Raw genomic sequence first — 17,441 nt, forward strand, 5'->3', positions numbered from 1 at the left:
AAAACAAAAACCTTCATTTGCAGCTGAAAAAATAGTTTTGGGGGCAGTACCACCATTTTTAGCTGAAAACTTCGTTTCCCAAAAAGCCTTTCTCTGTAGAATCATGCTATTACTACATTTCCCAAACTACTTTTTCAAACTACATTTCCCATGATGCCCTTTGGGTTCACCACACTTCTGTTCCTGCCTACATGTTTTGTTTTCCTGCTTTCGCTCTTTTCAACGGCAGATTTTTGAGTGAAGATTTTTGCTTTCTTTATGACGGGACATTGAGAAATTTCTGTTCTCTCTGAGTTAGCAATGACAGGTGTTTTTCCTTCCTGATACTGTCCCCAGAACTGAGTCATACCCACCTGCTCACACATATTCAAGCAGGTCCTTTTGTATTCAGGCAGGTCCTTTTGTGCTTGAAGCAAAATTCCTTCTGGGCTTGTGCTTCCACCTTTACCGGGTTAGTGAAAAAATGATAGTACTTAAGATAAAGCTTTTTTTCACAGCCTTTTTAGAGAGACTTTTTCCCTGATAGGTCTTTGTCTTGTCCTTGCTTGTTCCTTCCCCCAAGATTCAGATCCCCAGATACCTCAGCTGGCCCTGCTCTGTTCCTGTGCTAACTGCTTCTGGCTTCTCTCCCCAATCTGCCTCAGCTTTTCCCATGCTGCCATTGCAGCTGCTGCCTAGAACTTAGACCCTGCTTTGTGGTGCTTGCAACTTTCCCCAGGTCTGGCAGCTTTTAGGGAGGAATCTGTCCCTGCTCCATTTCCTGTCTGTTCTCTCTCACCAGGCCTTTGCCTCAGGGAACTCTGGCTACTGTTTTTCTGTAGCTTAAAGAGACATGGCTTAGCAGAGAGGATTTGCCTTGTTCCAAGAGGTCTTTTTGTTTTTTTTCTTAGAGCAAACCACAGGTAACTTTCCGATAGATTTCCGGATGAATCTATTTTTTGCCCTTACAAAGAGAAATTTCTGAGAAGCAAAGATCTGAAAATCTTTTTAGTATTTTTAGAGAGAGATTAAGTATTTCCAAGAAAGCTTTCATTTTTTGAGGGAGAAGGACCACCAAGTTTTTCCAAGACTTCTACTCTCTAAACTTTTGGCTTCATGGTCAAGAGGAAACTAGTTCTGTTGGTTTGGTGTTTCCATACAGTGGCAGCGTCAACAGAGTGAAAAGTTTTATTTTATCTGTGTCTACCTCAGGGAAAATTCTTTCCCCTGCCTCTTGAGACTTAAACTGTTCACAGGCCAAAAGCTTCCCACGGGAATCTTTTTCTCCCTGTATTTTCTCCTCTTTGATAATTTTTTTTCTCTGATGTTCATAGCCCCATAGTTCCTCCATCTTATTGCTTATCTTATTCTAAGACTTCTTCCCAATATTCCTACTCTACTCTAAATTTTTTCTTATATTTTTACATTCTACCTTCCTTAGTTTTTATAGATAGAATTTTAAGAGAGAGAGAGAGAGAAAGAAACCTAGATAGAGAGATATATCTACGCTTCAGCCTTACTTCCCAACTTCAGCATTTTACCGCCTCATTGTCACTCCTGAGGATAAAATCCCCCTGCCTTCACTTTCACTACAAAACTCCACCAGTCCAACTGCTTTGGGTGGGGCTTTCTCCCCAAGCTTTCACCAAGTCCCTGGTCCCTGTTTCTGGCACTATCTGTGGGAGGCTTGCCCCCACCTTTCCTCCAGGATACTCTTGAGCAGGGAGAAATGAGAAATATTTAGATAGAAATGTAGAGGAGAGAAAGACAGTTAAAAACATAGGATAGCTTTGGAAGGGCCTGGGTCAATTCCCACCAGCCCCTTCTGTCTCTACTAAAGGGCTTTTAAAGGAATGCCAAGGGGTGGAGCATAAGACCTCCCCCCAGCACAGTCAAGTGCAGACCATCCCAAATACCTGGTGACCATGCATGTGGTCAAGCCATCCCCTAGTGCAGCCATGCCGTATAAAGCAAGCACAGATCTCACTAGAAAACTTTTGTGGGCTCCCACAGTTTACAAAGGCATACTTTTAAAAATGTAGCTGATCTTCAATTAGATCAGTCAGAGCTTCTTCAATACAGTGGAAGGTAGTGAGGAGAGAAGAGAAGAGAGGGAGAGGGGAGAGTGGGAAGAGAGAGAGGAGAGAAGAAGGGGAGGAGGAGGAGAGGGGAGGGGAGAGGAGAGGAGGACTCCCAGCTTGACAACTTTGGGAAATACAGAACATTAAAATCAGAAAGAGAGTTTTCTTTTTTTTTAAGGATGTATTAAGTGACATGTGTTATGCTGAGCACTGACTTTCATTATATTTAATCTTAGGAATCCTTGTGAAGTGTTTATTCTTATGTCATAGATGAGAAATTAATCCCAGAAAACTGTCCTCTCCCCAAGGCTGTGTTATCTGCAAAGGAAGTGTCGCAGCAAAGCTGGAAGGCAGCTCTTCTGGGGCCATACGTCCTCCCTGCAGGAAGAGCCTGCTTCCTTGGTGACAAAACCATTAGGAGGTAAAGTGTTGCTGGACCCATCTAAGTATCCATCAGCACCTTCCCGTCTTAATGGTCCTAGTAGAGCCTAGAAATGATCTTATGGTTGGCCTCCAGCTTCCAGCTAACGCCTTCCTGCCCACGTACTTATTCTCGAAGTACACTATGGCACCTACCTTGTGGGGATAGAGAGCAAAAAGCTGACAAGGTGAAATATGTGCCACCGTTAGGGCTGATTATAGGTTCTTACAAAAAGTGAACTGAAATTCTGACAAGTGAAAAGCTGTTCTCAAGAATAGCTTCACATATTTAACCTCTAATTCTCTAAGGTCACAGGATGATACAGTTCTATGATTGGCATTTTAAGTAAATGTGCAGAAAAGGCCCAGAGAACTTCACAACTTGTTCTTGTTACATGAACAATAAAGAACAGAATGGGGATTTAGCCCAACCCATTGTGATGACAGAGGATCTGATGTCTTTCCAGTTCTGGTACACACCTGTAGTGTGTCATTTACCATAGTCTTACACACCTGGTACCAAGCACAGGTGCCCAAGCTGTTGATCCAGACCCTTATACACCTTCCAGGCAGTCCTAACCACATGTTCATACTGCATTGTCTTGTGGTGTTATAGCAACTGTCCTCACTGAAGCAATTAAAAACTCACAGATTGACCCTTTATAGCCTATGGGAATGGCTAGCAATGAGTAAGATCCTGATGCTTTGTGGTGTGTGTGTGTGTGTGTGTGTGTGTGTGTGTGTGTGTGTGAGAGAGAGAGAGAGAGAGACAGACAGACAGACAGACAGAGACAGACAGAGACACAGAGAGAGATACTTTAAATTAGATGTATAAGTTCTTCAGTATGGTTTATATGGACATAATTGCCCTGCACCTGAACTGGAGCTAACACCCCACATCTCCTGATGTACTTTTAAACTCAGCACCCTGAAAATCCTTAGAAAATTCTTTCACTTCAGAGCTCTTGGACAGTCCACAGTCTACCCTTTAACTTAACAGACCTCACCATTTCCCCCACAGAATCAATGTAGTAACTAAACAAGCACTGGTCTGTTACTGGGACTAGATAGTAGAAGCCGATTTGAAGAGGGTTCAATAGAAGGAATAAAGAGCAAAGGCCCTCATGAAAGGAGATCACATCCAGTGATGCCCAGAAAACAAAGCCAAACCTCCTGTGGATGCCTCCCAAGTGAAGCCATGGGGGTCACCCCTTTGTTGTAAGAGTCCAAATTCCAGCCCTGAACTCTTCCAAAGGCAGTTCACAGGTGTGATGCATCCACTCTCCACCCAATACATACTCCTCTCCAAAGTCAGTGTCCACCGAACCACAAACAAGTTAGTGAAGAAAATTCTACCATAGACTCAAAGATGGTTATACAAATTCAGTTACTAAAATGGGAAAATTGCAAACATTTCACACAAACTTGTACATTTGTTGTATGGCTAAAAAGAACTATCACAGGGGAAACATTTGATTGTAAAAGCAAACATTTAGCATATTTATGATTGATCAAAATTAGAACTGTTAAAGTTCTGTCTCCAAGAGCTAGAATGACCTCTTTAGTGAGATTGAATATTTTATCAACCTTATCTATCCCAGATGTCAGAACAAAACATCGAGGACTGGCCCAACCTAATTATCTTCAGAACTGTAGTGATATCTCTTGATAGGCCAGCCCTTCCACACAGAAAGTAGAAGCTTGGGGATGGAAGCATGGCACACACTGGCTGCCTGTGGAATTGAGTTCCTTCCCTAGTCATCTTCATCCAGCTCCAAGGATGTCTTTGAGCCTGCTCTTGCCTGATGCAAATAAAATAGGATTTCTCTGAATACCTGAATTTTTTGCTGTTGTTTTGTTTTTGAAATAGGGTCTCATGCAATCCAAGCTATTCTCAAATTGGCTAACTAGAAAAGATGACCTTGAACTTGAGTGCTGGGATTGTTGGTGTGCATCACCATGCCTAGTTTTATGCAATGCTGGGGGTCAAACCAGGGCCTTATGCATGGGAGGCAGACACTCTGCCAGCTGTATCCCAAGCCCAGATTTAATGTTTTATTACTCAATAAAAGAGCCTGCTACTATGAATCAAGGAGCACACTGTCTTCAGAGTCTTCGGACAAAGGGGCCTGTCTCTGGTATTGCCTTATGCTTAAAAAACCAAAGACCAACTTTGTCTGTTCTAATACTTCTAAATATTTATCCCCATGGATGCTATATGGAAACTCCACCTTAACAAAATGTTTGGAAACAAGATTGTTTTCACTAAAATTTTGTTTTCAAAACAATAGAAAATGCAAATTGAATCTAAGAATCTCGGTGTGCAGGGAAAGCAGAGAATCAACCCACTTGAGTAAATGTAATAATAGCTGAAATTGTTGTTTTCATCTCTTCTCCCTTCAAAAATAAATTAAAATGCTTAAAAAAAATCAGTTAAAATCCAGTGAAAAAAGTACATGAGCTCATGTAACCCTTGACATTAACTGCCATTGATATTAGAGTATGATTACATAAAATTTCTGGTTTATTCATAAAATGTTTACCTAATTTTTTATTTTCCAATTACATGAGTGCTTATATCTTTGTAGCTCAGCTCATTAAGCAAGGTGATTTCCTATTGTTTGCTAAAGGCCAATAACCCAGCCCTGAAAACCATTATTTCTCATATAAAAAGTAAAAAACTATCCCCATGTGTAAATATGAGACTAAAGGATGAAGGGAGTCAGGTAAGGAAGAGGTGACTTAGTTATGGCTTTTATTTCTGTGATAAACACCATGACCAAAAGGAACTTGGGGAGGAAAGAGTTCATTCCACTTACAAATTACTGATCATCACTGAAGGAAGTCAGGGCAGGAACTCAAGCAGGGCAGGAACCCGGAGGCAGAAAGTGACACAGAGGCCATGGAGGAGTGCTGCTTACTGGCTTGCTCTACAAGGCTTGCTTAGCCTGCTTTCTTACAGCACCCAGGATGACTGGCTCAGTTAGTGCCACACACAATGGGCTGGGCCCCCTACATCAGTCACTAATTAAGAAAGTGCCTACAGGTTGCCTACAGCCCAGTCTTATGGAGACATTTTCTCAATTGAGGTTCCTTCCTCTCAGATGACTGTAGTTGTATCAAACTGACACAAAACTATCCAGCACAGTGACCATCACCCCTTCATCTCCAGGGCAGAGTTCAAAATGCACCTGACTGATTATTAGGCATGCCTTTTTCAGATGTTCCTGGAGTTAAGAGGATCCAAATTACACCAAATGTATGGAAAAAAAGTGGAGGCCTCTTGACTGTGGAGACACCTTCATTAAAAACAGGAGTATTACAACTAAAACCAGGGTGTGAGTGCTATAATGAAAGACATATATACAAAGCAAGGCTTTGTGGTGTTAATGAGGCACATGGCCTGTGAATTTCTGTTTCAGCTGTTTGAGAAAGTCAAAGAAGTCTGTCCAAATGTGCATGAGAAAATCAGACCCATCTCTGCAGACCTCAACCAGCGTGACTTCGCCATCAGCAAGGAGGACATGCAGGAACTTCTGTCTTGCACCAATATTATCTTCCACTGTGCAGCCACTGTGCGTTTTGATGCACATCTGAGGTATACTCCCTCCGTACTCTCGTGGCTTATAGCACTCTGTGTCTCTCTGTGTCTCTCTCTGCCTCTGCACAGTAAGATATGGAGACAGGTGAGTGTGTGTGTTTGTGTGTGTGTGTGTGTGTGTGTGTGTGTGTGTGTAAGAGTCTTCATAAAAAGAAAAAAAGGAAAGAAAGAACCACAAAACATGCCAGTGAAAAGTTTAAAAAGAAACATACACGAATCTTCAGAATGTCTCCATGTCCCACTGTGCAGAGGTAGCAGTCTATCATGGCGGGCACACACACACACACACACACACACACACACACAACCTTTCTACCAGCTGCTGCAGTTATGTAAACATGGGCTCAACTTCAAAGAAAGGGTGTTGGAGTTCCTGTTGGGAGCATTCTGTGCCCTGTCCAGTGCTGTTGGAATGACAATGAACATGGTATTACACATTTTTCTTTATTTCTTTGATAATTAGAAAGGTTGGCATGCTTAAGTGCTTATTGATATTTTATTCTTTTGTGAAATGCCTGTTCATGTGGTTTTCCTATTTCAAACTGAGGGTTTTTTGTTTTTGTTTTTGTTTTACTGATTTCAGTTTTACTTGGAAGCTTCCACATATTAACTTTAGCTTTTATAAAGCTAAACATATTTCAGCTTACCTGCATCTCTTTACTGTGTTACTTAATGTATATTCATAATTTCTTGGATTATTATTGTAATTTTGTTTTTACATTTAGATATTTGAAATGTCTTTATTCATTCATTATTATTTAATCATTTTTTTGAGACAGGGTCTCTCTACATAACCCTGCCTGTCTTGGAACTCACTACATTGACCAGGCTGGCCTGGAATGTACAGCTATCTGCCTGCCTCTGCCTCCTGGGTGCTGGGATTAAAGGTGTGCACCACTACAGCCAGCCCATTTTAAATGCTTTTAACTATGAACAGGGATGGTCAGGGAAATTCTACAAAAATAGTGAGTTGGGTACAAAGACAGTAGTTTTCTTTTGCTCTAATCCTTTGAGATGGTTCATTCTCAAACAATTCTTATCAAGGGGTTTAGTCTTGAATCTGTATGAAACCAGATTCTTGTCCTACTAACCCTGCTTCTTCCACTGATCAGAAAATATCACACCATTTTAAAAACTAATTTTGATTAGGCCATGAATACTCATAGAACCCTTTTAAAATAGAAATAGCACACTATTCTCATGTGGTACTATTTATTTACATTTTGTGTAATTTTTTCAAGTTACCGTCAATATATAGCTTCATTTAGAAAAAGCTAACATTTTAAAAATACCAATTCTTCTCATTCAATGATAGTGTATTTCCACTTATTCCACTTTAATACATGAATGAAATTGATGAAGACTTATCTATCCACTTATGATTCCTTTAAGTACATGCGCTCATTTGAATGTGTACCTTCAGGCTACTGTATGCTCTAGTTTTCATTTAGATATAGAGTGGGATTTTAGCATTTTGCCATAATTTTTAGTAGATATTTTACTGAATGGATCCTCTGCATTCTAATTTTTTAAGCTTCTTTTGTTTACTTTCCAAATACATAATTTTATATTACAGCAATTTTGTGACTGGGTTTTCAGTGCTTTACATCTGTCCATTAATTTTGTTTTTCTCTCCAATAACAGGGTAGTTCCTTGTAGTAACTCCAAGTCTGGAGGCATCCTTCTTACCCTTGAAAGGCAGTACTCCTAGCCTCTCACCACAAAGCATAGCTTTGGATAGAACTTGAGATGTGTGCTCTTTCATCACTTCATTAGTACATTTATTTAAGTGGGAAATGGATATAAAATGTCATTTAAATTTTTTTCAAAAAAAAAAAAAAAAAGCTGGAAAGATGACACAGAGGAGTGTGTAGTGCTCTTGCAGAGGATCCTAGTTTGGTTCCTAGCACCCACAGTGGGTGGCTCACAACCACCTGTAACTCTGCTTCCAGGGTATCCAATGTCTCTGGCCTGTGTGCGTACGAACACTCAGATGCACTCATGCACACACACACACACACACACACACACACACACACACACACACAACAATAATGTATGTGGGATCATATTTTTTTCCTCTTTTTGAGTTAACTTAGAGTAATGAGTTCCCTGATAATGAATAAAGCATGTGTCTCTTGAGTGAAATCTGGCCATCTTTATTGGAGAAATTATTTTGGCCACTCCACGTAGTTAAAAGGATATTTATTAAATGGCGTAACTCACAAATTAAGTAATGGGTAGGTCGCAGGGTCTGGGAAAGTGTAATGCAGTCCAGCGGTGTTCTCCGGAGCTCTGCACAGTCAATCTGCACCGGTCAGCGTTCCGGCACCGAGAGAGCGCCCAGAGCGAGCGCTGGCCCATCCAGCTCTCGGGTCCCCAGGCGCCTCCCCTCGCCCCGCCTCGTAGGCGTGACAGTTGCCAGAGTCTCAATGGGGGTTGGAACTTCCAGAACCAAGCTGGAATGGCTACCCACTACATCTCCCCCTTTTTGTCTAAATAAGAAGGTTCTAAACTAATACAAGACTATATACAAAGGAATGGTTATCAAATATTGTCCAGAAATAATGAGAGATAATGACCTAGATAAGATGTAACTACAACCAATGCAAACAATATCAAGCAAGAAACACATACTAAAATCCAGAGAAGTATAGAGCATAGGTAAACAGCATGTTATAAAGATCATTCAAAGGTGCCCTATCCTAAAGAACCTGAACCTAATACTTAATATGTTCTATCTAAGATATTATATATACTAAGTTGTAACTATAACTGCTAGTCTTCAATCCCATCAAAGACCTGAGAAGGAACATAATGGTCCCTGAGAAATGGTAGATGGATGCAAGCAACTTTCGGGAATCTTGCAAGAGTAGACCAAGACAGCTAGCAGCCTGGACAGTCACCTAATGTTTCTCAGCATTGTTGGTGCATTCAAATTGGCTACAGGCCTAGAGTATCTGACAGACCATTTTCAGAAGCAGGATTTCTGAAAGACCATCTTACCCTGTCTTGGCAGAGTACAGTGGTCGCTTTCCTTGTGTCCTGCTTGTCCAGAAAGGAGAGCATTGCATTTGTACTGTCAGCCATCAAGGCAAGGGCAGTTCTTTGCCCAGTAGGCCATTTTGTGCCAAAAGACAAACTTCCAAATGGAAATGTCTTAGAAGCCCAACATTCTCTCGGGATCAATTGGTGCAGCCAGGAGCAATTGTGTCTCACGTCAACAGAATTCTAAGTTATTTAAATGCCATATTCTCCAGGTCTATGAAGTGTTTGAAGATTACCTGCCCATCTGACCTATGTATCTGTAAATCTGGATAACCTAACTAACGTAACTATAGAGATGACAGGCATAGGCGACTATAAATCTATAAATCTTATCTATCGAAATAACCTAAGGACTAAGGCTTCACATAAATAAGGTAAACAGTCTATAAGCAAATGTATGGTGAAGAACGATGACTTCAAAATTGTGACAATACACAAGATATTTATAACAGAGGTAGGAATATATAGTGCGATATGCAATATGACAATAATATTAAATATATATCAATATACCGAATATCCTAAACAGAAGTAGAGCATATATAAAGTATGACAGATATAAATTTACATTTGTATCAATATAAAAATGTTTCAAATAAGAGTAGAAATATATGTACATTATAACAAATATAGTTCTGTATTTGTATCAATATACAAATTATCTTATACAGGAGTATAAAAATAGTTTACATTTGTATCAACATATAAGAATCTATAACAGTACAAATTACAGTGCAAATTATCTAAGGTTGCTATTTTACTAAGTTTGTTTACTAGTATATACAATGATTTACCATCATATCTTATACCTATCTGTTCCATTTCTTCTCCCCCCACCCCCCCCCTTTTTTTTTTTTTACAATCCTGAGTTAATATTTTCTTCCACCCCCAACCCTATAACCGTCATCCATAACCCTGAGAATTATGAAACCTAAGGGAGAAGGGGCGTCGTTTTCTTAGAATTGCTTCCTGCCGTTTAGGGGGTGATGTTATCTCTGTTGGGTACTGTGAGAAAGCTCAGATAGTTAAATCTCAGTTAGACTAACTGTAGGTTCTGCAGCAAGTTTTAGAGTAATAGGTAAGATTGTCTGAAATTCTGGCAAGAAGTGTAGTATGATGATGATTACCATGGCATCATTCTGGATTGGGTAGAGTTGTTGTTGTTGGAGCCCCATCTTCCTTCTGGTGACTTCTGAGATTGCTGTTGGAAAAACTTATTTGTTATCAAAAATGGGAGGTTTGGATTTAAAGAGGACATAGCATGTAAGAAAGGATTCTGAGAAATCAAGAGTAAGCATGGAGAGAATTAGAATTTAGAAGACAATGGTCCCTTTTTATTGGTTTCCTTCTGTCTCATACCAGAGGGCTCTTCTGATATGGGACTGAAGAATCTCTTAAACTTTTCTTTTAGCAATATGCTTGGGTTTAGAGAAGGAGTGAGCCAATTCCATCTCCAAAGCCAGCTTGGCTATAATTGAATTGGAACCACAACTTTTCTAGATTGATAGAGAGAAAGATGTTAGACAGTGAGATTTTACCATGTGTAGATTGGTACCAATAGATTCTTCCTTTCTGCTGTAAACATCCGGATATCCAAGGCCTTATGAGTTTTGGAAGATGGGTATTTCCATTATCCTGGAAAGACAAAAACAGAACCCTACCCCACCCTTTGATTGTTAAATTTTTCTTACAACTTGTAGAGATGTCACATTGGTGGATGATCTTTTACTTCTCTTCATCAAGGGGTTTTTCCTGTTCGAATTGAATTTTTATTAATTTTGTTGGTATCCATAGCTTTTCTTCTCCTGCAGAAACAAAGGCAAAACCCCTTCCCCAACGTAGAACATATCCAGGTTTCCATTCTGAGGTCAGCACATCCTTAAAATAAACTGGTTGGTTTAGCTCAGGAGTTTTGTCTGTTGTCCAATGTCTCTCCGCAGCTGTTGTTCCTTTCTCATTAGCATTGAGAAAATTCAAGGTTAATAAAGCACTATGCAGTCTATTTCTAGGAGTCATTGTTACCTGTTGCTGTTTATTTAGCATATCCTTTAAAGTTCGATTGGATCTCTCCATGACTGCTTGGCCTGTGGGATTGTGTGGTATACCTGTAACATGCTTTATATTATAATAAGCAAAGAACTGTCTCATTTTATTGGAGACATACGCTGGGGCATTGTCTGTCTTAATTTGTACAGGTATTCTCATGATGGCCATAACTTCTAATAGGTGTGTAATCACAGAATCAGCCTTTTCAGAACTCATAGGAGTTGCCCATTGAAATCCTGAATAGGTGTCAATGGTATGATGTACATACTTTAATCTTCCAAATTCTGCAAAATGAAACACATCCATCTGCCAAATTTCATTTCTTTGTATACCTTTTGGATTACTCCCTGCAGGTAATGGAGTTTGGTTATAGATGGAACAAGTAGGACATTTTTTCACAATATCCCTAGCCTGTTGCCAAGTGATGGAGAAATCCTTCTTCAAACCTTTGCTATTTATATGGTGTTTCTTATGATATTCTGAAGCTTCTAGCACATTACCTATTAGTAACTGATCAATCTCATCATTACCTTGTGCTAAAGGTCCTGGCAGACCTGTATGGGATCTGATATGTGTTATATATATAGGATGTTCCCTTTTTCTGATGATTTCCTGCAATTGTATGAATAATGAAGTTAATTCTGTATTATCAGGAATAAATTCAGCAGTTTCAATATGTAAAACAACTCTCTCTGCATATTGAGAGTCAGTGACTATATTGAGGGGTTCTGTGAAGTCCATCAGTACCATAAGAATGGCATACAGTTCTGCCTTTTGTACAGAGCTATATGGACTTTGCACCACTTTACTTAAGTCTCCTGATTTATATCCTGCTTTCCCTGATTTATTTGCATCAGTATAGAATGTGAGGACTCCAGAAATTGGCTTTTGTCGTACAATATGAGGAAGGACCCATTCAGTCTTCTTTATGAATTCTATTCTCTTGCTTTTGGGATAGTGGTTGTTAATCTCTCCCAAAAAGTTACTGCAGGCTCTCTGCCAGTATTCATTATCTTTCCATAGTGATGAAATTTCCTCATTAGTTAATGGTACTACAATTTCTGCTGGGTCCATTCCTGTCAACTGGCGAAGTCTTAATTTACCCTTTTGAATCAAATCAGAGATCTTTTCTATATAAGTTTTTAATTTCTTATTTGGTTTACGTGGTAGGAATATCCATTCCAATATAATATCTTCCCTCTGCATCAAAATACCTGTTGGGGAATGTCTGGAGGGGAATATGACAAGAATGCATTTAAGTTCTGGATCCACACGATCCACATGTGCTTCTCGAATTGTCTTTTCTACTAGAGCCAATTCCTTCTCAGCTTCGGCTGATAATTCTCTTGGACTATTTAATTCTTTGTCCCCTTCTAGAGTATTAGCCAAATTTTGTAGTCCATCTTTGGGTATTCCCATGATACCCAGTAAGTTGGAAATGCTTCCTAATAACTTTTGAAAATCATTAAGAGTCTTCAATCTATCTCTTCTTAGTTGTACCTTTTGGGGTCTAATTTTTTGTAGCTCTATCTTATATCCTAAGTAATTAATAGAATCTCCTCTTTGTATTTTTTCAGGAGCAATTTGCAGTCCCCAGCGAGGCAAAACTTTTTTTACTTCTTCAAACATGCTTTCCAATGTATCTAACTTTGGATCAGCTAATAGGATATCATCCATATAGTGATAAATTATGGATTGTGGAAACTTTACACGAATTATCTCTAATGGTTTCTGCACAAAGTATTGACACAAAGTAGGGCTGTTTAACATTCCCTGTGGGAGGACCTTCCATTGATATCTCTTGACTGGCTGAGAATTATTATAATTAGGTACTGTGAAGGCAAATTTTTCTCTATCATTTTCCTGTAAGGGTATGGTAAAGAAACAGTCTTTTAAGTCAATAACTATTATAGGCCATTCTTTTGGTAGCATAGAGGGCAAGGGCATCCCAGTCTGTAGGGAGCCCATTGGCTGAATTACTTTATTAATAGCTCTCAGATCTGTCAGCATTCTCCAATTACCAGATTTTTTTTTAATAACAAATACAGGAGAATTCCAAGGACTGGTAGATTCTTCAATGTGTTGAGCATTTAACTGCTCTTGAACCAGCTGTTCTAAAGCTTGTAGCTTCTCTTTTGTCAAAGGCCATTGTCCAACCCAGACAGGTTTATTAGTTAGCCATTTTAAAGGTAAGGCAGTTGGTACTTCTGAGAGTTCAACAACAGTCGTGCTCTGTTTGTGAACAGCCTGAATGGTTGGTGACTGATTTTTATAGCATGTTATGATATTATTCCTAGAAACATGCATTGATCTGTATTCCTTTTCTGAAAGTGTAGGAATTTTAATCTGGGTATTCCACTGTTGTAACAGATCTCGGCCCCAAAGATTTACTGCTACATTTGCTACATAAGGCTTCAGCCTTCCTCTCTGTCCTTCTGGCCCTATGCATTCAACCCATCTCGAACTCTGTTTTATCTGAGATAGGGTGCCAATCCCTAACAGTTGGACATCTACCTCTTGAAGAGGCCAATTCAGATGCCACGATTGTGGTGTAATTATAGTCACATCTGCACCTGTGTCTACCAGGCCCTCCAGAACCAGGCCATTAATTCGAATTCTAAGCTTTGGTCTTTGTTCATTTATGGAAGTCTGCCAAAATATTTGTTTTATAGTGTTCTTTGTAAACTGTGATCCAGCTATCAAAGCTGTTTTATCATCCATTGAAGTATCGGTTTTTACATTAGGCATTGGTTTATTCAGTTGTCCTGGAGAGGAATTTCTTCCACAGTGGCAGGGAATGTTCGTACTACGTTTGGTTTGGGGGCCTGCAAGAGGCCCCCTGAGGCGTTTCCCGCCAGTAAAGGGTTGCCTTGTATATCTATTTTTGATCTGCACTCACTGGTCCAATGTCGGCCTTTGCCACATCTTCTACATAATCCAGGAGGTGGTTGGGGTCTCCTGTTTAGGCTATTCCTAGAAGGAGTATTGCTTCTAGGAGTACCCCATGTACAGTTTTTACTTATATGACCTGGTGTACCACACTTAAAACATTTGGTAACACGGGGCCTTCTTTCACCTCTGGGATTTGTCTCTCCTATCCAAGCCTCATTACTGTAGTTAAGAGACTGAACACCATTAGTATATTGAATCCATTCTTCCAAAGGAGCTGATCTGATCTTTAATGGTGTAAGTATTCTTTTGCATTCTGCATTAGCATTGTCAAACGCCAAGGACTCAGTTAATACTTTTCTTAATTCTTTGTCTGACACAGCTCTTGTTATAGCTCTGTTCAGTCTTTGTAAAAAATCAGTGAAGGGTTCATGCGGTCCCTGAAATATCTTTGTGTATACCTCAGTTGGTTTTCAAGGTTCTGGAATTTTTTCCCAAGCATTTAGAGCTGCTGTACGGCATAGGGATATTGTATGCTCATCATAAGTGGCTTGTACATTCCTGTCAGCGAAACATCCCTCACCAAGTATTTGATCTTGGGAGATCACAAAACCTCTGATTTTACCTTGTTGTTCTAAATTTTTTGCCTCTTCTCTCAACCAGCTTTTCCACTGTAACTGCTGACTATATTCTAGAACAGCTGAAATTAACTGATGCCAGTCATCTGGAATGATTCTATGTGAGGTAGACCACGAATTTAACATCTGTTTTACATATGTGGATTGTATCCCATACGTAACTACTGCTTCCTTTATATTTTTAAAGTCCCTTGTTGAAATTGGTTGTAATGTATATGTCATATATGGCTCGGGGTGTGTGTCATCTGCTGGCTTCTCATGGACAATAACAGGATAAGCCATTGTATGAGAGCCATTTGGAGATGTTACAACCTCTATGGTCTTGACCTTCTGCTTATTAGTTCCCTTGTCATGTTTACTGAGAGTTTCTTCTAGGGCTTGCAAACGAGCACCTAGGGTCTGTTCTAGGGAGTGAACCTCCTCTCTTGCAAGGGACTCCATATTTCTCATGGAATCAAAGAAGTTTTTATGTTCCTCAGAAACACATGATTCCATGGACCTTATCCTATCAATTAACGATAATCTTTCTTCCTTATATACTGTCTGAGTAGCCACAACTTCACTCTGGAGAGTTAGTGTTCTATCCATTAAATATTCATATTTATTATCAATAAAATCAATTTTGGGTACAAGCCTGTTTTGTAAATCCTGATTAGCAGATTCTAGAGAAAGAATCTTTTTCTCTAAGCCTTCATTGCTATCTTTGAAAGCAGATTCCAGAGAGAGAATCTTTTTCTCTAAGCCTTCATTGCTATCTTTGAAAGCAGATTCCAGAGAGAGAATCTTTTTCTCTAAGCCTTCATTGCTATCTTTTAAAGCCTGTATCAGTCCCAATAATGACTCATCTTTGTTCTTAAACCAGTGTTTGAACACTGTGTGAATTATTATGATGAATGCCAAAATGGTATAGCCCAGATATGCCTTAGGAATGTCGTATATTGCCAGGAAGATGTCATTCATCATACAGGCAAAAAGGTTTTTAAACTCTTGTGAGGTAATGTTGTCGGCCATATTACACGAATTACTCAAAATTTGTTAGTCAATTTTAAGGTGTAAAATTATCAAGTACCTTTACTTGAAACAATATGCTTACCTTTCGTGTAGTAGCACTTTTCAGCCAGCAGGTGGCGTTGGTACAGCTCCGAAACAGGGCCTGCTGGCGATCTTGGCTGGAGTCGGAGGGAGATGGCGGAAATGGTGGAGATGGCGGAAATCAGAGCTAGCACTTTCCTGCCTCTTTCGCTGGTCTGGGGCTAGGCTAGGGAATTGAGATCGGACTAGCTGCTCCCTTTTTCGGGAATGGAACCGTGTAGGTGTTCCCTGGTTATGTGGAACTTTGCAGGCGGGTTTAGGTACCCGCCAGCTAGGGAGGAGACGGCGGGAGCCGCCCAGGCCTTTGGAGTTTGCCCCACGTGAGCGCCAGATATTGGAGAAATTATTTTGGCCACTCCACGTAGTTAAAAGGATATTTATTAAATGGCATAACTCACAAATTAAGTAATGGGTAGGTCGCAGGGTCTGGGGAAGGTGTAATGCAGTCCAGCGGTGTTCTCCGGAGCTCTGCACAGTCAATCTGCACCGGTCAGCGTTCCGGCACCGAGAGAGCGCCCAGAGCCCCATCCAGCTCTCGGGTCCCCAGGCGCCTCCCCTCGCCCCGCCTCGTAGGCGTGACAGTTGCCAGAGTCTCAATGGGGGTTGGAACTTCCAGAACCAAGCTGGAATGGCTACCCACTACACATCTTACTGCTTATACTGAGTTTATATAGCTTTCTACAGTAGCAGCTACAATTTAGGATTTGGCATCAATCTTCATGGCTAGCCGGGGTCCCTACAACAACAACTTATATTGTTCTTTCAAATATCTACTCTGAGTTCTCCACAAGTTATTCGTATTTTTCACCTTCTTGAGTTAGAGTCATTTGTTTGGTTTTGTTCTTTCAATGGCCACTTGATAATTCAGAGGACTGTGTTTTCTGTTTTACTGATTAGAATCATGTAACCTCGAGACACAGTATGTACAGTGCTTCAGTGATGAGGACGAAGGACCCCACATGCCAGGAGCACATCACAATTTCAAGTGTCATAGATTTGTGCATCCAGGGACCAATTCTTTTCTTGTCTCTGATGTGCCACCAATAGCTGAGCCATTTGCCTATTACTAAAGTAAGTATAGTCATTGCACACACACCAGTTAAAGTGTGGTACATCGCCACTAGGATAAGTACAGTCACAGTGTGGCACACCAGTCAGTCACTGCAGGAGGCACACTCGCAGTGTGGCACACCAGTCACTGCAGGAGGCACACTCGCAGTGTGGCACACCAGTCACTGCAGGAGGCACACTCACAGTGTGGCACACCAGTCACTGCAGGAGGTACACTCGCAGTGTGGTACTTTCCTGCTTCTTTCTGCTTCATCCTCTCCAGAGAAGCTGTGCAGCTGAATGTCATCGCCACCCAGCAGCTCCTGCTAATGGCCAGCCAGATGCCAAAGCTTGAAGCCTTCATCCACATCTCTACTGCCTTTTCTAACTGCAATCTGAGCCACATAGATGAGGTCATCTACCCATGCCCTGTGGAGCCAAGGAAGATCATTGACTCCATGGAGTAAGTTGGGTCAAATGAAGGAACTGGGTGGCAGCACATGGCTTTCTCTAGGTTTCTTTGTGATTCTTAATGAAGTTATGAGGTAGGACACTTTGAAAGCAAAGTGCTTTGGAAAAATGCTTCACCTGTCATTA

General features: G+C 40.4%; 1 protein-coding gene across 3 annotated transcripts in view; it reads left to right on the top strand.

Moving 5' to 3' along the window:
* Far2 (fatty acyl-CoA reductase 2) overlaps window positions 1-17,441 on the top strand; it is a 123,164-nt gene that overhangs the window by 83,077 nt on the left and 22,646 nt on the right. For all 3 annotated transcript variants that reach the window (XM_016005186.3, XM_016005187.3, XM_076568355.1), the window contains exons 3-4: window positions 5,903-6,078; window positions 17,128-17,307. In XM_016005186.3, the coding sequence (XP_015860672.1) occupies window positions 5,903-6,078; window positions 17,128-17,307 (356 nt within the window). The remainder of the gene's footprint in view (window positions 1-5,902; window positions 6,079-17,127; window positions 17,308-17,441) is intronic.

The sequence above is a fragment of the Peromyscus maniculatus genome, chromosome 3 (genome assembly GCF_049852395.1).
Source record: "Peromyscus maniculatus bairdii isolate BWxNUB_F1_BW_parent chromosome 3, HU_Pman_BW_mat_3.1, whole genome shotgun sequence".
Lineage (NCBI taxonomy): Eukaryota > Metazoa > Chordata > Mammalia > Rodentia > Cricetidae > Peromyscus > Peromyscus maniculatus.